This window comes from Solea senegalensis, linkage group LG19, assembly GCF_019176455.1.
Source record: "Solea senegalensis isolate Sse05_10M linkage group LG19, IFAPA_SoseM_1, whole genome shotgun sequence".
Taxonomy (NCBI): domain Eukaryota; kingdom Metazoa; phylum Chordata; class Actinopteri; order Pleuronectiformes; family Soleidae; genus Solea; species Solea senegalensis.
This window is the reverse complement of record NC_058038.1, coordinates 8,123,678-8,149,759: the sequence shown is the minus strand read 5'-3', so window position 1 is coordinate 8,149,759 and position 26,082 is coordinate 8,123,678. Positions and strand designations below refer to the sequence as shown.

Sequence of the window (26,082 nt, the reverse complement as noted above, 5' to 3'; positions counted from 1 at the left end):
TCGTTTTTTTTCTAACTCTCTTTCCTCTCATTTGCGTCACTCCAGATGCTGGCTGCGAGTGGATAACTACTTCATCTGGAGCTTCATTGGACCGGTTTCATTTGTTATAATGGTATTCACTTTACTGTCAGACACTATTATTCCCCTTTTATTTTGGTATCACACTATAAAAGCTGATTAACAGTGTTTGGTTGTTTTTTTGGGGGGTGGAAAGCTGCAAAGTTCATTACATGGTAATCTGACTCTCCATATCCTCTGCCCTTAGCTCAACCTCATTTTCCTCATAATCACTTTACACAAGATGGTTCGCAACTCTTCAGCTCTCAAACCTGACTCCAGCCGCCTGGACAACATTAAGTGAGTGTAGTGGATGTTGTTTTTTGTTTTTTTTTAAATGACCAAACTGTCAGTTGGAATATTTGTTGACATTGTCCACATCCATCAGGTCCTGGGCTCTGGGGGCCATAACCCTGCTGTTCTTGCTCGGGCTGACGTGGGCCTTTGGCCTCCTCTTCATCAATGAGAACACAGTGATCATGGCCTACCTCTTTACCACCTTCAATGCCTTCCAGGGCATGTTCATCTTTATCTTCCACTGTGCGCTGCAGAAAAAGGTGATGGATGGATGGATGGATGGATGATGCACACATACAGTACAGTGCAAAAGTCTCATGGCAATTGGAATTTGACAGAATTTGACCGACATAAAAACAACAAAGCTCCCTCAGCTTTGTTGTTTTTATGTCGGTCAAATTCTGTCAACACTGACGTATTAGATTGGAATGACGTGCCTGAAAGTTGATCGATCGGTTAAACTCATTTAACATGTGCATGTCTTGAGAGCCCTTTTTTCACCGCAGAATTGTTTATCATGAAATAGTAAGAGAAGCACAGGTTTTACCAGTAATGAGTTTTATAAAAGCCAGGCTTGTGTAAGTCACACTAAATGTATAACCTTTACAAGCTGTTTTTTTAAAAACTACATGCATGTTTCTCATATTTTCTGGATATGTTCAGAACTAATTATGCTGTATGACCATTATAGTGTTGCTTAAACAATAAATCTAGTGGTGACCTTTCACAGTACCCTATGTTCAGTTCATTTTGCTGTGGCCGTGTGTTTAAAGCCTCTCTTGCACAGCATAGTATTTATTCTTTTAAGTGTTCACAAGTGTTTTTTTTCTTTGTTCTTTCAGGTCCATAAGGAGTACAGTAAGTGTCTGCGTCATTCTTACTGCTGCAGCAGCACCTCCACCACCAGCTCCCACGGCTCCCTGAAGAACTCAGGCCTGCGTGCCAACAACCGCTACTACAGCGGTAGCCAAGCTCGCCATGCAGCAGCCCACAGACAGGTGCGGGCAGGAAGGACTCGCATATACAATGCACACACACACAATGCAGGCATACTTATGTGGTCGTCTCAACGCATCAGTCAGAAAACTGTTTGAAAAGTCTATTTTCTTTAACAAAGGACAAGTAAATCTGCCGGCGCAGCAACATGATTAAGGTTTTTTTCTCGCAGGGATGGAATGACAATAAATGACAATAAATGACTTTCTCTTGAATCAAATGTTTCAAAATGGTGTCTAAACAGAATAAATAGCTGTAGAAACAGGGGAAATCTCCCCGACCTGCTGATTACATTTTTGCTGGTTTAAAACATCCGTTGTGGAAGATTCTGAAGTACAAACCGAGTGCATGTGTGGGGGTCTGATTGCTAATCGATATCAATGACTCACCCATTACTTTGATAAGCACTTTAATTTACTTCACCTCTTTTCAGCCCACAGCCATGTTGTTTTCATTTGTCAATTTAAATAAAGGTGTGCTTGGAGAGCCCCGATGCCACACTATATTTTACTCTTAATGACAGCGCAGTATTGATATGTAATACCGTTATAAATAATGTGTTCATGAGTTGATTCACTCGAGACACTGGCACAATCAGCCACCTTATTCACCCCTGATGTGAACAGTTTACTTTTATGGTTCCATCCATTCCTGGCAACCTCTGTGCTTACCAGAGTAGATGACTCATTAATGAAAAAAATATTCTTTGCCGTCTGTGTGCTATATATAGACAACATAAGTCCTGTACATGCTGGCATATGTGTTATTGTGCGCACACACACACACACACACAACACACGGTGAACTAACAGCCTTTCCTACAAATCGAATAAGACGCCGCCGTTCAGAATTAGAGTCGTGTCTTACATATCTCGAGTCTATTTTCACCCTAATAATAACATCACATAACTGTGTGCCCTTTCACCCGGCACCTCGATCTCTTCATCTGACATGTTTGTTTGTGTGTTCTTTGTGGATGAGAGCCAGGCCCACAGTTTTGATTACAGCAGCCCCACTGAGTTACAAAGTCTACCCGCCGTGTTTCTAAATTTAACTTGTCTCTTGTCTGTTTTCCTGCCACTCACTGTGCTCTGCTCCCTCTTCCAGAGTCGGATCCGCAGGATGTGGAACGACACAGTTCGGAAGCAGACAGAATCTTCTTTTATGGCGGGAGATATCAACAGCACCCCGACCCTCAACCGTGGTGCGGCCTACTTTCATTCCCGCTCTGCTGTCCCTATGTTGAATTATCCACACTTACATACAAACAAAGCATCTAGTCTTACTTGTGATTATAATCCCCACATATAATATGTTACACAGGCTTCATGTTGAAATACAAGTGCACTTTGGTTCAGGCTGACTCTGCCAGCCCTTTTGTACTCAATTAAATTGGTCATACCCAAACACACATCCATAAACTCTTAACCTGATTGCAGTCCCCTCTAAATGCTATAAAACAAACACATGAGCACAGGAATAGCTTAATTATTTGGGAAGAAGTGGAAAATGTACGTGAAGTCACTGATTGTGTTTCCCTCAGCAACTAGTGGCTGCAGTCGTCTGTGACACTGAGGTGATCAAGGTTAGCTCAGGTTTCCGGATTCAGGAGGGGGCGTTGATGATGACACAGAAGCCGTAGCTAAATCAGCCGACGCTCTCTATGCTAATGTCATCCATTTGGTTTTTAATGAACTGATTAGTGTGTGAGCGAACAGGGGGTAATTATTCTAATTGAGGAGAGTGACAGGAGCAAGGCAGGGGGTGAGGAAGAGGGGAGCTATGACTGAGCTGGTGAGATGGATGAGGTGTGTGTTTTTGTCTGTGGCTAAATGGGTCGGCTCACTTTTGGAAGGGGGATGCTGGGGGGGGTGGCATGCTTTTCGTCACAATAGAGCAATCACCAGGCCTGGAGGAGACGCAATGTGGATCACTCCACGTTGCACCGTCAAACACAAACAACTGTGCTGTGAAGCCTTTATTGTCTGTGCTTCCGTGAAAAAGTTTGTCACTTGGCACAAAGTGAAAGACAAAGAGGAGCGAGGGAGGGAGGGAGGGAGGGAGGAGCGATAAAGAGAAATGTACAGAGATGCTATCAATAAAGGAGGCTGAATATGCCGGAGAAAGGCTCTGGCGTCTTGCATCTCTTTAATTTCTCCACCTTACTTCTTTAGGAACCACAATCTCAGGTTGACAACAGCTGTGTATCTAGAGGACAAAGCATGTAATACACACACACACACACACACACTCCCAAGTGTACACCCTGATTCCCTTCACTGTACTTTCCTCCCTCTTTAAGCTAGTTTTTTAATTTTCTTCAGGATATTCCTATGAGAGGCAGACAGACTGCTATAATCCCAACTAATTTGGTGGTATCTGAAAAAATCCTGGCATTAGGAATTGAGGAAATGTGGTTGAGTCAAGACACAGTAGAGCGAGCCAGAGAACGGAGGAAAAGGGGGTTTGTGTGGCATGCCAGAAAGATGGACAGGGGAAGTGTAAGAGGATGGAAAATGACAAATAAATAGCTGTGTATAAATGCATATTTTACTTTTTTTTTAGAATTCCCTTCTCCCATGCTGTGCAGCGAGCGGTAGGCGTGAGACCCGATGGATGTACTTTGCCTTGGACTACTCTCCGTCATGCTGTCCTATTTTTAATTTCATGGCATTTCTATTTGAGTTGCCTCAGGCTGAAGCCATACATGGGCATTATACAACATTCTCAGTGTGCCATTTCTTTGAATTATATTTGTCTTGTAGTGGCATTCACATTTCACTGTGAAATTAACTGTTTTTCAATGGCTGCACCCCTGGACTACATAATGGCATGCATTACTGTTCTCCCCCTTCTGACTACATTGTCAGGAGCCAAAGGGAAGAAATGTATGGCAACGCTCCAAGCAGTACCGTTCGCATGCAATTGTATTTCTACCCAAAGGTTACAATCAGCAGACATAAACATTGCAGGGAGTAGTGCAAAATACATTACTCCATAAAGCACTGGCATAACAAAAATAACCCCATCTGAATAAACAGTAAATATTCCTGTGATTCCACGTGTTATTACTGGGTCTGGAAATGTGCCTTTCAGAATATTGCATCTACCGGTGCAGCATTTCTGATTGTGCTTGCTTTGCACACACTTGAGACAAATATAACAGCCTGTTAGTGATTCTATTCATTTTTTTTTTTTTAAAAACAAAAAACCTTTGTGTCTTACAGCAACCATGGGCAACCACCTTCTGACAAACCCCGTGTTACAAACCCGCACTGGCACCTCTCCTTACAACACTCTGCTGGCTGAGAGCTTCACCCCACCTTCACCCGGGGTCTTCAACTCTACCGGTTAGCCCTTCACAATCACTCCAGTCTATGTGTGCAGCCTTCATAGCGTATGTATGCCGATACAATATTGCACTCAGCTCGCACATGTTTGAGTGTGTGTTTGTGAGCATGTGTGTAGCTGTCGGATGGATTCACAGAACGGTGCCAGTGCCAGACACTGCCTATAGTCTAAGCAGCCATCTGGTTAGCTCTCGAGTCTTCATGAGAACAGCCACACACTGATTAGAAGTTTAGCTACAGTTGTGATTGCCAGAAATCTCAAGGACAGTTTTCACGTTTCTGGGCAGACAAATGTGTCGGCTCAAATCACGGTAGTCGTAGAAAGGGATCAGACAAACTCGGTGGACAGAGACGGTCCATCTGGATGTAGGTCAGTCAGGGCGTGAGTGCTTACTGTATGTATGTGTTTCTGCTTTTATCTCAGAGTGGGGCTCTTTAAAGGGCCAATTACATCGCATTGCTGCATTCGTCGGTTTTCCGGAATTGCTGCATTGGATATGTTGCAGTAATTGCTCCATGACAATACCCATGTTCACTTTGTAAGGGAGAACTGACTTTGTGTGGCTGAGTGTGCATCCGTGGAGTATCAGGCCTCGTGTCAGAGGACTGAAATTTAAGGCAGGGTTTCTGTTGAATATTTTAAATCCTCTCTGCACAATACGTCAAGCCTGATGGCCACAGGCCCGGCAGCTGAGACATTTTTAGAAGGGAGTGGGAGAGGAAGGAGGGAGAGCACTTCATTAGAATGTCTAATTACCCTCACTCCCAACGAATAAGAGCGTTGATTAAAGCAAAACTACACATGAATTTTAAACCTGAACATGCTTCTCACGGCTTGGGCGACTGTGGCTTTTACTGTGTGGGTTTTGGTTATACATGTTCGGTGTATTGACAAAATTATACAATTAACATTTCAATCACTGTTCTATTTTTTTATGTTTGTATCTAGTTATCACTCAAAGTAGTAAACAGATATTTGGTATTTTAAGCATTTGCTGTGTCGAAGATGTAAATGTAGGGAAATTGAGTCAAACAAACAGGTCTAAATTTCCATAAATTAAAGTTAATGTGGAGATGGGAGGTTAGATGTGAGAGAAAGAAAGAAGAGAAAGGTGATGCATGGATAAGGATATTGTTTATTTCATCAAAGGTTCCAGTAATTCATGAAGTTTGTTTAGCATCATTAAAGAAAACTTACTGATTTGTGTCTTTTATTTGATTTACTCCACATCACGTGTCTCTGGGATGCGCAGGAACCTTTCGTGATCCAAGTAAGTGTAACTCACTTTTGTCAGATCACTGTCAGATCATTTCCATCTGATATTCACTCCTTTTCTTCAATGCAAAACTGTCTGACTACCTTTTCTTTTGTTTGGGAATAGAGAGTACGCTATCGAAGGCCCGTGACCCCTGTGGGATGGAAACACTGCCCTTGAATGGTAACTTCAACAACAGCTATTCCCTGCGCAGTGGCCCAGGGGTTGGAGGTGGGGGCAGCTGTGACTTTCTAGGCAGTGGGGATGGAGACAGCCCCCCACCACTCCTCAATTCCCGTGGCTCAGAGCCCCTGGGTGGTGGAGGCATTCGTCGTAACCTGTCTGATGCGGCAGCCTTCGAGAAAATGATCATCTCGGAGCTGGTGCACAATAACCTTAGAGGTGGGGGAGGAGGTGACGTAGGGGACAGAGTGTGTGGCAGCCTGGCCAGGGGTCGTCCTCATGGCGGGGTTGGTCGGGGGACAGTGGGAGTCGGGCCAGAGCCGTCTATGGGCATGGAGGAAGACGAGGACTTTCTGAGAGAGGGGAGGCAGCGTACCCCGCAGGATGTGGAGCTACTTTATAAAGCTCTGGAGGAGCCCCTGTTATTGCAGCGAGCCCAGTCGGTTCTTTACCAGAGCGATCCAGAGGAGTCAGAGAGCTACCCGGTCGACCTTACTGAGAGCCTGGGCCACAGTGGTCACAGTGGCCAGAGTGCTGGCGGGCAGGGAGGCAACAGAGCGCCAGACTCTCCTGCACGTGACTCGCTGTACACCAGCATCTCAAACCTGCGAGACTCACCGTACCCTGACAGCAGTCCTGAGCCCCTGGAGGTGGTGCCCCGCTCAGCCCAGCCCCCTGAGGAGCTGTACTACAGCTCCGGGAGGCCTGCTTTGGGGTCTCGTGGGGCCCCCATGCAGACCTTCTACCAAGCCCCACTGCGGAGACCAAGTGGGGAGGGACACCTGGCTCAGGAGCCTGCTCACAATGAGGGAGACGGACAAATGCAGTTGGTCACCAGCCTGTGACTGAAGCCTGAAGGAGGAATTTGGGGACTAATGTAATGGAGAATCGCCTCCTCACCTGCCTCGTTCTTGCATCTCTTCACTTTCTGCTTGTTTGGTTGCCTTTCTTTCTCTTGACATTTATTTAACTAACAGATGAGCGAACAGAGTGACCTTCAGAGGAAGTTGTGGCTGACTCTGCAGAAGCAGCTTTTATCTTAAATGCTCCTCTGTCTTATGGAGATGATTGATGGGTGTTTTTCAGCAGAGCCTTCATATCCTTTATCTAAACACAGTCCTTCCTTGTTCCTTTGCTTCCCTAAGGCCAAGTCCAGCACTCTGAATGTACCCATTCACCCCCTTTACCTTCAGATATTTTAAAACTTTCAAACTTTGTTTAAGTTTCATATGTAATTTCTCCTCCGACCTGCCTCCAGAGATGGGAATATTGTTTTTTATTTTATCTCATTTCCTATTCTTACCTTCCATAGGTCTTTTTTCGAGTCATTATTTGATAGGAGTAGTTAGCTGTGAAGACAAGGGAATATAGTACACTATCATAACCTAAAAAAATGTCTCACAGAAAGCTCTTCATTGTTGCCAAAAATATCTTTTATTGAGCCAGAACAGAAACTAGAACACTCACAAGACAAACACACACACACACACACACACAGTCAAACTCAGAAGTGCTCATTAAAGCACATTAAAAGTGAAAACAGTACTCCGTCAAGGTAAACAGGAGCAAGAGCTCTTGTCCTGAGCTGGCAGTGGGAGCTATTTCAGTGTTGCCTTCATCTTCTCTTGTGATTAATCGATGATGATGGACAGAAGTGGAGTAGAGGCAGAGATGGGAACTGAAGAGGCGTGGCACCACCCTTCCAGAGCAGGAAAACCTGCCCCCATAAGACTGGCCAGTCCTCTCCACTGTTCTCTCTTGTTATTTGCTTTAGGCATTTGAAAATGAAATGACTGCCTTGCTATTGTTTTGAAGAGAGTATTCATCCTCTAGGGGCTGTGGGGGCGAAGACTGGTGTCACCCCTCTCCCCCGTGTACTTTGCTGTTAGAGCCTAGACAGTTGAAGTGGACTTGTTTCCTGTGTGTGGCTGTGACAACCAAGACTGTAGACATTGCGAACGCAACCAATTGGTATAACCATGTACATAGGAACCACACATGAATCTACTTTATTCCTGCTATGTAAATAGAGACACCAGATGATCAAAAGCAACAAAAAGTAACAAAAACTATGAAAAATAACTTCTTGTACTGCAACAAACAGCCAAAAGAAAAAAATAAAAATGTTTTGGAGTTTGTGACCTGAATGATGCACTCTATCTCTCTCCCCTGTTGCTCTTCTTTGCCCCATCACTGTGCCATTCAGTGAAATTCCTTGGTGATCCAATGGAGAGAGAGAAAGAGAGAGAGAGATTATAAATTGTAGTAGATTTTTATTCATACAAAAAAGAACACACAAAAAAAAATCCTGGTACAGATTTTATGTAATATAATCCATTACGTGTTGTTAATGTTTGATCTTTGACATTTCCAGGGTGCAATTGCCGAAGGCAGCGTTGGGGGCGGGAGGTGTGTGGGGCAAGCGGGATAGATGTCGCCAAATGTCATACTGTGCCTCACAGGGACATTAAAGCATTGTGGGTTTGACAAAGACATCTATAAAGTGATAATGCTGGGTTTTGTATTATTTGAAAGGTATAACCAGATGACATACTTTTTAATACCATGGCTTTAGCATGCATGATTATGATTATTTGTTTCGCTATCAGAGAATATTGCATTTCGCTGTTTCTTAAAGGCAGTTTCAGCATCACTCCAGAGCCTAATGTGACAATTCATTCATTTCCTGTGTGCATGTGTGTTCAGTATGAATGTGTCTGAATGGCAGCTTGTGTGCGTGCGTGCGTGCGTGCGTGCGTGCGTGCGTGCCAAGCGCAGAGACTTTTGTATAGGCACACACATTTGAAAAGCTATTTTTTGTGAAGCGAATTGAATGCATATCAGATGACACTGCGATGCTCGCGGCTGAGAGCTGCCACGACTTCCCCGCCTCAAATTGAAGCTGGTCTTGTCGTGGCGTTGGGGAAGGACAGGAGGGATCGGGCCGCCTTGGGAGACGTGAGTTCCCCTCTATACCATTAACATGACAAATTGCGTTGACTGATTGGGAGGAACATGTTTCCAATATGCCACCTTATGCAAGCGTATACGTTCAAGCTGTCAAGAGAGTGCCACTCATGAAGCTCCTTTCATTCAGCAGAAATCTATCTGACCTTTACACAACTGAGAGCTTGCCTTCTGCTACGCTGTATTTATAGGTATTTGTTATGGTTTATCAGTTTTTATGTATGTTTTTGGACTATTCATTCACATTGATTTATTCATTGCAATTTTCTGTTTTTCACTTTTTCGATCTCCCTCATAAACCTGCAGCAAATGAGAGCCAGTGTACTGTGTGTGTGTGTGTGTGTGTGTGTATATACGGAACGTGAGAAGAAAATAGATGCATCCGCTGCAGTGTGACATTTGGCTGGGACCCGACTGTCCTACTTCTAAGAGAACCCAAAGGACGGCTTTTAGCTGTGGCTTCCGCAGCTACAAGAGAGAGAGGGTCAAAGACAGATAAGGGAGAGGGATTACAAGGATTTCCCACCATTTATTCCTGTTATTTAATTCGTTTTTATAACATTGTATGGGCTGCAGAGAGCGAGTGTGATGTGGCTCAGAAAGAGGGTACTATAGTATCATCCCTTCCCTTGAGCCATAGGCGTGGAAGTGTGTAATACTGGTTTGAGTGTGTGTGACTGGGATTTGCAGCTGACCCTGTGAGTGTTCTGTACATGCACACATCTTCTGCTCTGCAGCAGAGGCAGACCCTTTAAGAGCGTGGCTCTCGTGGCTCATGAGACTGTGGCAGCAGCACTGACTGGTCAGCTGAGGACAACTGAATGTATTTTAACAAGCAGGACTGAAGATGAAACGATTCACTCCAGGGTTCGAAGTGTTAATGGGAAACACAAGATGGCCATCATCTTTATCCTCATCATTCTCATCATCACCATCATCATTACCTCCATGCCTCGCTCATTGGATCCGACATAATGTGCTGATGCTGATCTCCAGTGCTCAGCTGGGACTCGCCCCAGGGAGAAACGCTGTTTAGGCAGACACTCCCGATGAGAGGAGGAATGTGCGTCACCTTGGGCCTGCTTTTCTCTCTTTTTTTTTTTTCCAGCACCTCCCGAATCCCCCCCCACCATCCACATTTTAATATCAATCTCAATGGACTCCATCAGTGCTACACTTCTTTGAGAGTGTTAATTTGTTTTGTCAAAAGCTTTGTTTACCCCAGATTAATATCACAATAAACAAAGGAGTGCTGTACTGTGGTAAATGATAGTGATTATACAGTAGAAGGTCTGAGGCCCACGCTGTCGGATGGAGGCTCACATTATGGGAGTTTCTCCACCATTCAAAGCCCCCTGATTACAATAATAACACCATGGGTACTAATTTACTGCGGCATACTCGCCCTCACTCTTTTTTTTTTCTTGCTTTCTTTTCTGTCTCTGTCGGCAAATGTTTCACGCAATTCCCATTCCGCGCTGGTGTCAAGCCTATGGCTCAGTGTTTAGGGGGAAAGTTATTTAAAAGGTGGGGCGTCCAACCTTTGACACAGTGCTGTCTCACCCCTGCAGCTTAGTGTCGTTGGAGAGTGAGCTGTGGCATTGTTCAGTCTATCATTAGACAGCGGAGCTCCCAGCAGGCCCACCGTCGCTTCACTTGCAGCTGACCCTTTCACACGCTGGCTTTTTTATTGTTATTCCTTGTGATTTTTAAGTCCCATATCACAGAGGTTAGCGGGGGGTTACATCTCAGCAGAGATGTTACAGATGTCACATATTCGTAGCCAAAGGCAGGAAGGATGGCCGGTTAGAAAGGTTACAGTAACTCCATCAAACTGGTAGAGGAGGAAGAGGATTGTTCGGTCTTGGTCGTGTGAAAATGAATCCACTGCTGATTCAAGTAAGATTTTGTTGTGTGTGTGTGTGAGAGATTTTTAAGAAGCAATGATAAATTAGCGCTATTTTATTATTGGTCTCCTTTATTATTATTAAATGTCCACATGATTATTATACAGTACTTTCAGAATAGGTTTAGGAATATAGAGCTGTGCCAGCAACTCAGGCCAGCAGCCATCGTAATGCACAGGGTGGGTCCAAAAACTGACCCTACAGTCAAAAAACCAAAATATACATATCCTTTGACCCACTGTTTGTACAATAGGCCACACGTCTTCATCAGACGAGATAGTTTCAATTAATCTGCTTTTTAGTGTTGTTGTTGTTCACATACACCAGGAGCAAGCTGAAAGTGCAAATCATGTTTTGTTTTTTGTTTTTTTGCGGCATCTCTACGAGTGTTGAAGAGCTGAACTGTGCTCAAAAACCTGACCCCATTACGACGTGTGTGTGTGTCATCACAGGTAGTGGCAGCCTACATCAGGTGAAGATGGAATATTCTGACAATACATCGGCTGCAGACTGTATTAATGGGCTTGTTACTGCAGAGCCTGGTCAGTATTAGACAGTCCCACAATGCTCATACTTGTGGGATTGCATTATTGTGTGCTAGTGGTTTTATATAGCAGAGTGTAGGCAGCGGGAGCGACAATGAGAACTGACACTGTACCTATGTGGACGTCGACATGAAGCACCTTTTACAGAGCTTTCTGTGTTTTTTCTATGAAATGGTTAATTTATCATGTACCACTGTCACATTTGTGAACTGAACTGAGAGTTAAAAATAGTTATAATCCTTGATTCTGTTTCTGTTTCCTTTGAGCAATGGTGTTCATTTGTTTCATTTTTCTCATGGTCATTGCTTTGACAGCTGTCTGGGCCAAAGGGGATGACTTTCTGTGTGTTTGCGTCATCGCAGGACAGAGTGACCTTGTATCCGCACATATTAATAAAAAACTATTGAATATATACATTGTTTGCGCTTTGGGGATTTTCTGAGAGCTTTTTAAGAGCCGTATGTGACAGTGGGGGTGAGAAAACTGCCGTGTGCCAATCAGGAGACAGCCAGGCTTTGTTTCACTACAGTAATCCTGAGTCAGTGTTGACGAGGCCATCTACACAGTGATTCTTTCAACCATCTCATGTATGTGTATGTACATGCAGACCCGTGGGCAAACCTGCTCAGCTGGATTCAGCTTTACAAAGCACCAGTCAAGGTTAATTAATCATACAGTGTGGTGTGATCCCTGATGTAATCTTTTAATAACTGTACTGTGAGTACAGCTTACCGACTTCTGAATGAAACACTGTTTGCTTGCAGCTGTCGAGCAGCACACAACAGTGAGCGACCGTCAGTGCACGGACGCTCAGAGTTAGCGCGAAGACTGTGTTCAGCAGCTTATTCAGTTCGGGGATAACACACCAAAGTGTCTGTGTTATTCCAGCCTGCGTAGCTTCCTTTGAACCTTCTCATCCCAGATGTGGTGTGATTAGTGTTCAACACCCACTGAGTTTTGTTTCCTTGACTGCTCATAATCCCGTTTACAATGGAGTGTGATTGGTAACTAATTAGCTAATATCTAATTATTATGTGCATTAGAGCACAGAGTATTCATCCATAATTGCAGCCTTCCTGAAACGTTGGCTCTTCCTTTTTATCAATTTTGATGTCACATTGTACACTAACCATGTATGATGACATGCTACGAGCCCACCCCCACTACCCGTCATCCACCCATCTGCCCGAGCCCCCTCCCTCACGCATGTCCCCTTACTCAACTCCCTGAGAGAGGAGGCTCTGGGCCTTGACCATTCAGTCACCCTTTTCCGGTCGGCACAGCAGCACTTTTACACTCTGTCATAGCAAACGTGAGCTACAAAGCCTCTAACACACTTCCTGGCACTCGGTCCATCTGAGAGGTAAAAAGGGGAGGCATTTTCAAGGTCACTGCACATTTAGGGAGGCTTAAAATAGAATCAGACATTGACAAACCAAGACTCACAGCAACTCTCAGCTGATCCCAGGAGATAGTGAGAAGAGATGTATTAAATTCAGCCTGAACACTTGTGTGTTTGTGTGTTATTTTAATTACTACCATACATCAAGCTGCAGTGGCAGCAAATCTTTGAATCGCTGAACGTGACGTGCAATGTACCTATACTGTTCTCTTTGAGTTAATTAATGAAGCAGGGCACTATAATATAAAAATACAACAATTAACCGAAACACACACACACACACACAAAGATCACAGCAGAAACGCAGGATATTAAAATGTATTTATTGAAACAAAAGCATGTTCATTCATTCCACCCAGAGCACTTGATTATAAAAATATACAGCATCATACAAAATAGGATATGCATTTTGTGGATGTTACTGCAGTTGAGAATTTTAAACCAGTTTAAATCAGGAATAATTATGCATCCATTGCATTTCTCAATAAAACTAGATATAATGTCGCCACTGGACGTCAGTGCAGTGCACTTGTGGCTAATTACTGCCCCCATGTGGTATGTGTTTGATACTTGACGTGCAGCTCTGGATTCAACAATTCAGAAACCGTGCCAGAAACAGCCAGACAGTGAAATTCTTCCAAATTCACTGAAATACCATAGGTAGGACATGTACTTTGAAGTAACTACAACAGAAAGCAACTACAACAAGCAATACACCGTGAACATACCATCACCAAACAGACCTTTAAATCAACACATAGAATATTTATGTCATTATAATCATGATGACAATGTAGGAAACACAGGCCAACAAGGGCAGGAAAGAAATACATACATATACATACGTTTAACCTAGAAAATGTGTATAGGTATATTATATGTGTGGTTTCTAGGCATTTATTTATACTGTACATTATTGAATACATGTTATATATAAGTTTATCTCAAAGCTGTGTATTGGGAACATTTTCTGACAATATATATATAGTTTTTTTTGGTCCACCCATTATTTTATCAAGAAAAGCATTTAATACTCTCAATAACAAAGCTCCCATTATCTGATGTAATGTTTAGGGCAATGACTAAAGTTCATCAGACAGTACAGTAGCAATAATACGTAAAAAACAAAACATGTATACTGTATCTTCTAACACTGAAAACAGGCAGAGAGGCTTTGTTGGTCAAAAGGTGCTTGAATTTGTCTGAAAAGCTTTGCCAGTAAATGTACCCAAAACAGACTCTTGAGAAAACTACAGTTGTATTTATATAATACATGTTATATTATTATTATTATTATTATTATTATTATTATTATTATTATTATTATTACTAAGCAGAACAATATTTCAGCTGTTTTTCAACTTGAGCACTAACTCCGCGTCAGTGTCCTGCATAAAAAAGTAAAACAAAAAAAAATGAGTCAGACAAAAACAACACATTTTAAGCAGAAACTGGGATAATAGAAGTGTAAACATTAAATCTACTCACTAGTTCAGCTCCTGCATCAAAGTCTTGGTCAGTGCCGCCGCCGCTTTTCAACAAAGCTGCACTTTCACCTGTCACGTCAGACCCTCGGTCGTTCACTCTGGAGACAAGAACAACAGGGAATAGAAACATGAACCTCTGTACAATAAGAGCGTCTCCGTCTCTTTCTCTGCGGCAGACAAAAGACAATTTCAGGAGCCTTTGCTCTGACAGCTGTCCAAGCAGCAGCAGCAGCAGCAGCAGCAGCAGCAGCAGACAAAATGAATCAAGCTATGAAAGAGACCGGAGACTGGGAAGCTGAGAGAGGATTTGGGCAGAGTTATAAGAGCAGGGTCTCACCGCTGAGCCGACAGCAGAGGTTGCTCTTCTGTGTCATGGGCTGCAGAACCACGAGGTAAACATTCACTGTTTATTTCCCCGATTCTGAAGAGGAATTCAGAAGCATGGGTTAACTTCAGGGTGAGTACTTCTTCTTCCTTAGCATTTGTCAGATTTTTTTGTTTTGTATTGTTTTACATTGTGTGTTTCAGCCTTTGGCTAAATTGAAGTAAAATTTGAAAGCAATCTATTTTAGCTTGTTTTAATCTTGGGTATTGTGACATAATTCTATCACTTTATAACTTTACTATTTATGACCTTTATATTTTATTAATTTATTTGTCATTTTTAATTTGGTTTATTTATTATATTATATTATTTTCCGCACATGTGTTGTATGTAGAATGTCATTAATGTTTAATGTGTTATTTATTTATCAATACCTTTACTAAACGTTATTTAATTTCTTATTTATCTATATATCATTTGCAAACTGATGAGATAATATTACCTGTGTGTGTGTGTGTTACATTTTATTAGTATGAAAATTGCTCTGCAAATAAATGTATTAAATATTTATAAAATACTTGTTTTATAATGTGAAACAGACTTACCTCGCATCATCTTTAACATCATTCACTCCTCCTGGATCACCTGTCAAGTTCCTGATGCAGCCATATAAAGTAGTTATTACACATGAGTAAGCGATCACAATCATTAATAATAGTAATAGTAAAATAGAAACGTACCTGTTCATAGCTCGATAATGAGAGGCTCCCTCAGGGGCCGTGTTGTGTCCCCTGCCATACAAATAGCAGTCATTATTAAGTGCACTGAATCTCATTCACTTGTGTTGTGGTTATTATAAATGAATACAATTCCAATTCATCAAATTCTCACTTTTGGATTCCCTCGTCGTGCAAGTCCAGACGATCTGCATGAGGCGTGAGTCCATCAGGCTCAGAATCAATACTGTGGAGACAATGGTAGCTTTTAACATAAAACCGTCTAGCCCTATAATGTTAATTAAAAAAAATTGTCTTTGGTTTTTGACAGTGGGGTAATAACAAGTCCCAGTCGATGTTTAGGTTTTATTGTTAAAATGGCAGCCTCACCTGTGAGTATCCTCTACACTGGGAGGTTGGATGTTTTCCATTCTGCAATGACAAAGAAACAATATTCAAGGTTGGATGTATTCACCCCAGAGATCTGCGTCTGTGATCACTTACCTGATCCCCTCACTCTGTCCACGCTCTTCATCATGGGACCTTACAGGGACGCAGAAGATTACAGGCAGCAAAACGGAAAATTACTAAACTTAAACAGCTGGTAGAATTATTCAAGCAATGATCTCCTCTACTTCTTGTAAAAGTAAAAGTAGCACAAGTAGTTAACAACAACAGTGGGTGCTAACTCCAACTGTAGGACTGCATTTATGTTGAAGTGTGGTTGAAATGTAAGTATGACTGACCCAGTTTCTCTGCTCCGGAAACCAATGGAAACACTTAAGTGTCTAATAAAGCCAGAAACAGTAGCTGCACCTTGTTGCTCCCTGACAAAAGGAACAAAAAGTAAATGAATTCATTAAAAGAATAACTGTAAATAACTGTGTGTAACATGCATTACAGCACTCACTCAGTGATTTTCCTTTTCCATGAATTATACTTCAAGTACACAAACAGCCCAACAACAATGATCCCGAGTGTTATCACGGCAGCCACTGATACTGAGTGGAAAACAGGCAAAACACAAACATGTTATCATGAGACACTCATTTTACATTTACAACGACATACATGTTTTTAATGTGGTGAAATAAGTGAAGGTATACTCACAGCCGATGGTCCAGGCTTTTGGGAAACCGGGATCAATACCCTTCCTTCCTTCGCCTTTAGATTCTCCATTAGCTGTTTAAGATGAAGAGGTGAGAGACATGTATCATATGCAAGGGTCAAAGGTGAGGCAGTCTTTTATGATGTATCATTGCTTACCTGTTTTATAATTCAACCAGGACTCATTCATATGCTGGTCACTCTTAAAAAGCAAAAGTAAAGTCCATATTTTAAGTATGAAGTATTGATTAATAGTATGGTGATCATATATGGTATATCGAGAGAGAACTCACCTCACTGAAGCAATGTATTTGAATATCTCTGCATTGTTTCATTATGATGAAGCCTTCATCGATGCTCTCCACTTCAGAAGAGTGGTTTGGATTTTTGCCCGCAATGACAGTGGCAATCGTAATCTGTTGGAAAGTTAGTATTGGTTGTCTTTGAATCACAGTAACACACACTTACTAGGACTAATAAATGCCTTGCCATCATTATTTGTGTTCGAAAAAATAAATCAAAATACCTTATCACGATGCACAGTGATATCAGATCCGACAGGGCACTCGAGGGGGAATTTGAAGCCACCTTGTGTTGTGATGTCAGGGCAGGAAATGTTTCTGTCGTCAGCTGAACAACAGATAAAGACTGTGTCATTAACAAAGCCTTAAAAAAAAAACCACAACAGAGAGAAAACACAGTGTACAAAGGAGGAAGTGTAGAATAAGAAGGGGTTTTTGATGATGCAAGCGGCCACAAGACCTGCGAGGTGTGAGTTGGGGTAAAAACAAACGTAAGCGTTGACAAGAGCTTTAATCAGGACCAGGACTTGACTTCTAGTAAGCAACTCTCTTCATATTTTTGTAAATATCATGATCAGCATGACTCCTGGATCTTGACCCCTGGGTTACTCCAGGTGCCGTCATTTGTCGGACATTTATCGGTTTGGACTGTGGTGTTTGTTAAATCTGTGTGTTCTGTTTTATTTCTTCCTAGTGTGTGTACCTCGTTTAATTTCACTTCCTGTGCCCTGTCCTGTTTTCCCTGCACTATGATTGTCTGTCTCGCTCCTGATGTCATTCACCCGTGTCTCATGTGTTTCAGCTCTGGTCAGTTACCACTGTTTACCGATGACCTCGTCAGTGTCTTTGCTGGTTCATGCTGTTCTGTTCCTGCTCCTGTTCTTGTTCCCCAGGTTTTAAGGTATTTTTCTGTTTATGCTTTACTTTATACATCTCACCCTGCCTCATATAGATTTTTTTTCTTGTCTTGTTATTATTATTATATATATTATTATTATTATATATATTATTATTATTATTATTATTATTATTATTATCATTATTATCATCATTATTATTATTATTATCATTATTATTATTGTTATTATTATTATTGTGTATTTATTTATTTATTTGAGACATTTTTGGTCATAATGCAATCGTGCTTTGGGGTCCTTCATTTTGTATAAACCTGACAATGCCGGCTCTTTGAAAAACAGATAAATAGGAAGAAAACATATTTTGGATTTAATCAGACTGAATGTGATGAATAAATGTTCTTCCAGTTACAAACCTAGTGTCCAGAAAAGTTGGGACTTTCTAAGAATGTGACAATGTGGCTTGATTTTTCCATCTTTTAGTTCGTGCTCAGAGAATCCAGCAATGGCTCTGTGTAAAATGAATGTATGGCTTCCTCTTCATGTTATTAGTTTTACATTTTGTGATGCAGTGGCGGATTGTGTTTTATGGCAATGATTTTCCAAGGTACTCCCAAACTCACATGGCTACGCTTGTCATGATAGCATGACGGATTCTCAGACAATACCTCCTCAGGGCTCAATGTCCATACATATTCAGCAGCATTTTGTGCTTAGGACATTCCCCCGCGACTCCCTAACTCTTTTCACAAAATGATGTACTGTTGATGGTGAAAGACCTACATTGTTTACAGTCTTGCACTGAGAAGCACTGATTTTGAAATAACTGTGACTACCGAGTTTGTTAAATCTTACATTTTACATTTACAACAGTGTTGACAATATATATGTTTTTAATGTAGTGGAATAAGTGAAATTGTACTCACAGGTCTGACTCCATCTTTTGGGCCTTTTTTTGTCTGGTGAGAGATTTGTACATATTATGCATATGTTCATAGGCTTTCTATATATTCATATATAATCAGTGGTGTGAGATCAAAGGTCAAAGGTATATATCTATATCATTGCTCACCTGTTTTATAATAGAACCAGGACTCTCTCACAGCCTCACCCTTTGAAAAGCAAAGTCCATATTGTCAGAATATGAACTATTGATAAATAGTAAGCTGGGCATTATACGGTATATTGAGAGGTAACTCACATAAATCAAGCAATTTATTTGAATGTCTCTGCATTCTTTTGTGACGATAGAGTTGTCATCGATGCTCATCACTTCAGGCGAATGTTTTTTTTGGCCTGAAGGCTCAACAATAGCAATCTTTATCTGTTGGAAAGTAAAGAGAGGATTTGGTAACACTTTGGATTAGGGAACACATATTCACCATGAATTAGTTGCTTATTAGCATCACTTTAAAAAGGTGGTAGTATTACAAGAATAGTTATTCTACCTTAATAACACGTAATAAATAAGGTCTGTTTTCACATAACAAAACACAAAACTACAAGTGTTAATAATGTCCAAATAACTCTAAATTAAATTTTTGTTACTGAGAATATGTTCCCCATACTAAAGTGGCATCTTGATCACTACTGATTCACTGGTAGTTGAACACTTATTAACCAACACATGTTCCCTGATCTAAAGTTGCCTCCTTTTCCTCTTCTTGTGATATTACCACATTATAAAGTCCATACTAAGCAAAGCATATTGAGATCATAATTCATCCACAACAAGTTCCTTACTTACTACTAATAAGCAATAATTCTGAGGTTATTGTGGGAAAACTGTATAGTTAATGACTTACTGGTTGTATAATAAGGCCATGCAGAATAAGGCATTAATAATGACTAATTAAGAGCCAATATGTTACTAATTTGCATGCTTATAAGCAACTAATTAATGGTGAATATGTGTTCCCTAATCCCTAAAAGTACCAAGGAATTTTTTGAATCATACGCAACCAGGAAACCAGAGTTTTACTTTTACTTTCTCTTTATTCATTATTTCCCGTAAAGGCCTAATAAATCCCTTGCCATGTAAAATATGAATTACAATACCGTTGGAAAACAAATCAAAATACCTTATCTCGATACGCAGCAATCTCATTTCCAGCAGGACACTCGAGCGGGAATTTGAAGCCATCTTGTGTTTCAATAACATGGCACGCAATATTTTTTTGCACTTTTTCTGAAACAACAAAGAAAGCTTGAATCATTAAACGATGATTCTTAAAACGTCCTTGACACTCTTTGATGTCTTCAGACTTCTGGTTTTAGCTTAGCTTTTCACCCAGAAGTCAAGTCATAAAAAAGGGGAAAATATTGTCGAATATGTTCTCACAATTACTTCACTTACCTAGTGTATAGACCCTGGACAGTAGTATTGCTATTACATAGACGAGGATGTAAGTCATTGCAGTCATTTTGTTAAACGAAAGAAAGTCTGAGATTTTGATCCTGTTCTCTCCAGTTCTCACAAGTTCTCTCACACTGAAAAGGAGGAAGTTGTTGAATCAGGAAGTAAATTTTCTGGGGAGTGTCTTATTGTAACCTCATTACATTACCACACAACTAAACAGTTTGCAGTGTTTAGGATGCTCGAAGAGGATGTCTATAAAAGATCAACAACAATACCAAGTCATCACACCTGAACCATGATTTACTGATCATGATGGACCCGACGTGTATCTATCTAACTATCTATCTAATCATGACACCACTGTTGACTGAAGGAATGTTAGGTCCAAGAATTTGAGCTGTTGACGACAATTCCAGGCCCCGCCATCTAGTGTATGCGACTCAGCTGAAATCCAAATTCTTGAAACCTGGCTAAATGTTGACAGGTCTTGTTAAAATTGTGCCACAGCCTCAGATTTCTCTAATTCTGAGCATTTCTGTCAGCTCCAACCAGCCAGCATGCCCACTGTCCTTTTACCTCACCTGTCTGTGTTCACAGGACAGCTGCCCACTCAAAGTTTTCCCCGTTTTGCACCATTCCGAGTAGATTTTAAATCTACTCAGAGAAAATGGTCCAATCAGCCTGTCTGGCAACAATCATGCTATACGGGCAAATCATGCTTGGAGAGTGTACTTTTTGCATCTGAACACAAGGGGAAGCCCTTGTCCTGTGGGTCAGAGACACGGAGCAGATGGTCGTGGCTTTCAGAGAAACAACATTGACACAGGGTTTTCATTATGTTCTAGATGGAGAAACAGAAATAAATGAGGTTAAGACGTGATGTACAGTACATCCACTCTGATTCCAACACAGGGGTCTGAGAACCACATACTACTGCCCACTACAAATTCAGCATTTTGACAGGTTTGTGTTTTTATTCTATTATTTGTTTATCCATGTTTATTTGTGGTGTTTATATTCTTCTGTTGTTTTACTTTACAGCTGGTGGATGGACGGAGGATGGACGGAGGATGGCAGACTCCTTTACTCAAAGAGGCCCTTGTCGTTATCCATACACACACACACACACACGGGGGTGAAACACGCCTCATTTACACTGCATCTTCTCTGGTCCACCGAAAAAACACAGACGATACTCTGTGTCACTCAATATGGGCCCCCTATCTCCTCAACACTGACTACTTCCCTCCCATCATCCTTCTGGCTCTGGCTCTCTTCTGCCCTTCCCTGTCTCCCTTACATGGCAATAGTCCACCAGCATGTAGGTATGCGTCCAAGTCAAACTCTCAGGTGTAAACCCTAAAAAATGATTTTCATGTTGCCTCAGATATTGGAAAAATTAAGAGGAGCACTTTTATTTATTGTCTAATTTGGCGTGACTAACCAGTGTAACATGGCATCATTCTTGAACGCTTCATCACTTACAGTGTTAATAAATAACGATAATAATAAGAAAAAAAAGCTGCATGAAGGTAGACTGGTCCGATCATCTGAACTATTTACCATAGATATCAAGTGACAGTGGGAGGCCTGGATGTCCGACCATCCCGCCCCATATCCACAGAGGCCCTGCATAAACAGAGGAGAGCAGTGATGACGCAGAGCACGCTGAAAACACACAGCGCTACGAACATGCATGTCCCATGGCCTGCACTCCCACAAACACTATGCATCTAGCTCAGTAATCTGGAGGAAAGACCAGATTCCTAACAGTCCAAACAGGACCCTTAGGGTAAATAATTACAATTCTGGCCTTGAGTGCTTTCCCCATGTGCCTCCACTGTTCCCCTCATCAGCAGTGATGAGGGATAAACAGCTCTCTCGCCGTCATTCTGCCGCCCGAGTATCTTTTATTGTCCGTCCATGTGGATAGTCTAACTTTAAAAAGGCTGTTTTGCCTCTGGAATGTCCTAAAATATGGGTAAAATAATCATTAACAGTTTACTATTATGAAACTGGGTGCAACATTCACAGTGTGTGAGTCATGCAGTCCAAGCTGAGGCAAAGCAACACCCCAAGAATCCTGAGTAGATCTGAGACAATAGTGCTGGCTGCTCAGTAGCCTGCTTGGCTCGACTGTGTGTAGCTACACAACGGTTTCAAAATACAGCCAGTCGAGAGCCCACTGCAACCACAACAGAAATATACAAGCCAGAAGTGACTCCTTCAAAAAAAAAAGCAGTATCTCCTTGAGTAATTTGACTATCTCTTTACGTAACACACGTTCACAGTTATATTAATATTGCACAGAGTGTGACCCTTCACATTTCTATGAGCCTCAACCGTACATGGTAATAAGCATAGAGTTAAGAAAAGTCAAAGTCGGACTGGGATTGTTAGACACTTTCTGCTCCATCCAGTCGGCTCAGAGTGAAGCCTGGTCACAAAGAGACCAGTACACACAGCCACTACAGGAAGTACACCAACACAATCTAACATTTGTACCCCGACTCGTTAGGGGGATTTAAATTAAATATTATTTTACTATGTTGAGTATAAATCTGTATCAAACAAAACAACAAAGAACAGGAGGAACTAAGGGAGGAGGATGCTATTCAAAATAAAAAGATCCAGGAAACCAAACTACAATACAAAGCAAGACTAGCACCCCTAAGTCTGTCCTAGCTAGACAATGAATATCTAAACTAAACTAAACACGGATCACACACACTATAGAATGTGTCATATGGATTTAGCATAAGACATGAACATGCATTTGTGCTATATGGTTACATTCTAGCATTTACACACCACCCAAACCCATAAAGCCAATACAATGAGCCAATATAAAAGAATGAGTGCTAGTCCCAGGACCTCACACAACAGGGTGCACACCCCCACCTCATCTACACCTCCTACACAACTATCAAAGCTTCTTCCAGCCAACTCCCCTCTCATTCCAAAACCACAAGTCCCCTTTACAGAGCTTGGTAATCCTGGGCACGGCAATTTGATCCTGCTGAGAAAGTCTTATAAAAGGAAGCAAATCAAACAACCGCATGAAAAACACCTCTGGTCAGATCATATCATAAACATCTCAAACATGACAAATTTGAAAATGTCTTTGCTGATGCACCAGCCGCTGCCTCAGGGCCTGCATGATCCTGATGAAGGCCACTTCATTTACAGTAGGCAACAAACGGTTACATCAAAAGAAATTGCTTGGTATAATACACAGGCCTTTTTTTTTTTTAAATTCATACTCTGCTCAGATATATAACACACAATATGATACAGCAACTTGGACAAGCTCTATTAATCTGTTTTCCAGCTCAATCTCCTGAGAGGGATCTGTGTCAGAAAACAAACCTCTCTATTTGCAGCACGGCCTCCAGTTAAACTTGCTTAACTTCTGCTCTTCTCTGTTTATTTCACTCTCCTTTTTCACCTTGTTTTTCCCACTCACTTCATTTTTCTTCCCCTGTCATTTGCCGCTCTATACTCTGTTTCTCCATTGTTTCCCCCCTATGCTTCATTTCTTTGTGCTCTTCATTTCTTTTCCCCTTGTGATTCGTTGCTGGCATTAGTCTCGTATTTGGTTGGGCGAACCCAGGGCGAGCGTGTCTTGTTACAGCAGTCCAGGCCCTCCGATAAAGCCTTTCATTGTGAAGGATAATCCCTGAGAAACAATCAGGATTTTTATTTTCTAGCCTCTGTTATTTCTGTAGCCTCTCACCTACATTTGCATGCAGCATGCGATTCAGACCACGCAAACAAGTACGTGTATAAGAACTGCCATGCACCGCACAACAAGTGAACTCATGAGAAAGTATGTCAAAAATGTACATCAAATTACCCAATTAGGTTATTTTTGTTTCTACTGCTCTCTGCACATCCTGTCATTCACCACAGAATCTAACTGTGTCTCCTCTAAAGCCTCAGTCTTAGGGGACAGTTATTTGTGAAGGGGGAGTAGTTGCAGCGCTGTAAAATGTCACTTATGACGGTATTTCTGTCACAGTCGTGTTTTGTTTTGTTAAGGCAGCCCTTGTGTGGCTGTTCACACTTGACTAAGCCCTATTGTTAAATAAAGCCAGGGTTGTGTTTAGTTGCACTGCGGATCACTGAGGTTACCTGAGGATTTGGAGAAAGAGCATGAAAACTGCACAGGTGAAATTGAATGCACCAACAAAAGCTAAAGGACGGTGTTTTAGTTTCTTTATCCATATTGTTTACGGGGGACCTGCAAATTGAATGGAGAAACGATTGCCGTTTTTAACACCACCATAGATGGCGCTAAAAGACTTTCAAGGTTTAAAGGTGGTACATGTAAAACAACAGCGACTGCAATGCCAATTTATAGGAACATGATTGCCAGACTTCCCAAAATACATAAACAAAAAGCTGCACTTATACTGTAAACCTGTTGTTACACTATGTTCGTGCACTAACACATAATTGTTCTACCATCTGGTTTATTTTATGAACTTGAAGCTGTTGTAAATGTCTGACTGGGTCTGTTTTAGAGCAGGAACAGAGAATTATCACAGAATGACAGGAGACATAATAATATAATATATGACACTCACAGTGTGAGAGGGGATGGTTGTTTACCTCTGTGTGGCCCTGTGATGGACTAGTGACCATGGTGTACCCCGCCTTTCGCCCCATATCCGCCGGGATTGGGGCCCTCATGTGGATGATAAAGTGGTAGAAGATGGATGGATGAATATTTTCTGATTCAGTAAAAAAAGAGAGAGAGAGAGGAAGAGAATGCCTTCCTTAAACTTGGCTGAAGTTCCCTGTTTTGCCTCCCTGTCCACACCCCACAAAATATCCACACCTGCATGTCTGTTGCACTCAGCCTGCTGGCATCTCACATTTTAAAGTGCTATACGAGCAGAGTTTGCTCAAATGAGCATTCATTTTGTGACCTGTAATAAGTTTGTGTCAACATGATGACATAGTGAGTACACGTCATATACTACATTTCTTGTATACATTTCCTTTAAGTCAATTCATAACCTTTGATTCATTAATGCTGAAAAGCTGATGTCAGCTTTGTCATCACTGTGTCAAAACTTTGTGATTTTTGCATGTCATCCCCAGTCAGTGACAGCTGTTCTGTGTCTAGACAGGTAGATGCCTCTGTGGTTCCTGGCTTGGGATTGACTCCCTGTCACATCAATCCTCTTCCTCCAACAGGAGGTTTCCTTCACCAGCTTTTCCACTGCCACCATCATCTGTCACCACGACTGAGAGGAAGGATGAAGATAATTACAAGACACAGGCAGCAGTAACTCACCCCATAAGGTTAATGTTAATAACATGGGTAGCCAGGAGCTGTGACTGTCAGTCTGACACTGTTCACCAATTACAGCAAATGACTGTAAACAATCCATCATTAAAGCTGCTGTAGTCCACCTGTTATACAAAAGAAACATGAAGGGATCCATCATACTATAGGACCAATAGTAAAAGAAAAACAACCTGTTCTAATAATGAGTTATTACTGTTATTAAGGTGAATTTCTGCTGTTTAATGCACTGTACGTACTGCCATTTGTTTAGCAATTACAGTACATAAGCTCTACTTGGCAAGTGATCTGCATTACATACACAAATTACTCGCCGCAAGCTTCACTTCATTTACTGTCAGGTGTCTGCTGTGTACAAAATCGTTAAACAGCTGCATAAAACTATCATTATACTTGGATTTTAAAAAAGTGTAGATACAGTGATGCGTTTACATACATACATACATACATACCCACGAGGGAGCACATAGGTTTACGTCGTATTTAACAGTTTCTCTGGTGTAGTGCAGCGTTGTAAGTGTTGACCTCAGCACTTACAACGCTGTTTTATTTATTTTTTTAGATTCTGTGTTATTCCAGTTGGTTCCAGGGAGGACTGTAATTAGTGTTTCCACTGCACTAATAACACTATCGTTACTATCGCACGCTGCAT

At 41.5% G+C, this 26,082-nt stretch overlaps 2 protein-coding genes and 1 long non-coding RNA gene across 4 annotated transcripts in view; 2 read left to right on the top strand and 1 right to left on the bottom strand.

Annotated features, from left to right (window-relative positions):
- Positions 1–8,792, top strand: part of adgrl1a (adhesion G protein-coupled receptor L1a) — an 89,034-nt gene extending 80,242 nt beyond the window's left edge. For both annotated transcript variants that reach the window (XM_044050093.1, XM_044050092.1), the window contains 8 exons: positions 46–112; positions 266–357; positions 446–614; positions 1,197–1,352; positions 2,458–2,554; positions 4,578–4,700; positions 5,954–5,971; positions 6,083–8,792. In XM_044050093.1, the coding sequence (XP_043906028.1) occupies positions 46–112; positions 266–357; positions 446–614; positions 1,197–1,352; positions 2,458–2,554; positions 4,578–4,700; positions 5,954–5,971; positions 6,083–6,984 (1,624 nt within the window). In that variant the 3' untranslated portion in view covers positions 6,985–8,792. The remainder of the gene's footprint in view (positions 1–45; positions 113–265; positions 358–445; positions 615–1,196; positions 1,353–2,457; positions 2,555–4,577; positions 4,701–5,953; positions 5,972–6,082) is intronic.
- A 4,475-nt stretch (positions 8,793–13,267) lies between these two features.
- LOC122785916 lies at positions 13,268–20,271 on the bottom strand. Its single transcript, XM_044051929.1, has 19 exons — positions 20,111–20,271; positions 19,836–19,942; positions 18,956–19,078; positions 18,827–18,866; positions 18,681–18,713; positions 17,122–17,225; positions 16,889–17,011; positions 16,755–16,797; positions 16,599–16,670; positions 16,399–16,489; positions 16,235–16,315; positions 15,993–16,031; positions 15,879–15,920; positions 15,664–15,735; positions 15,513–15,563; positions 15,378–15,428; positions 14,785–14,868; positions 14,449–14,545; positions 13,268–14,348 (listed from the first exon to the last, which is right to left on the bottom strand). Exons 1-19 carry the CDS (start codon positions 20,175–20,177, stop codon positions 14,307–14,309), a joined length of 1,362 nt encoding a protein of 453 aa, XP_043907864.1. The 5' UTR covers positions 20,178–20,271; the 3' UTR covers positions 13,268–14,306.
- A 694-nt stretch (positions 20,272–20,965) lies between these two features.
- LOC122785686 lies at positions 20,966–25,592 on the top strand. Its single transcript, XR_006362319.1, has 3 exons — positions 20,966–21,076; positions 21,155–21,438; positions 25,252–25,592. It is a non-coding gene; the product is annotated as an uncharacterized LOC122785686 (long non-coding RNA).
- Positions 25,593–26,082: the final 490 nt, after the last annotated feature.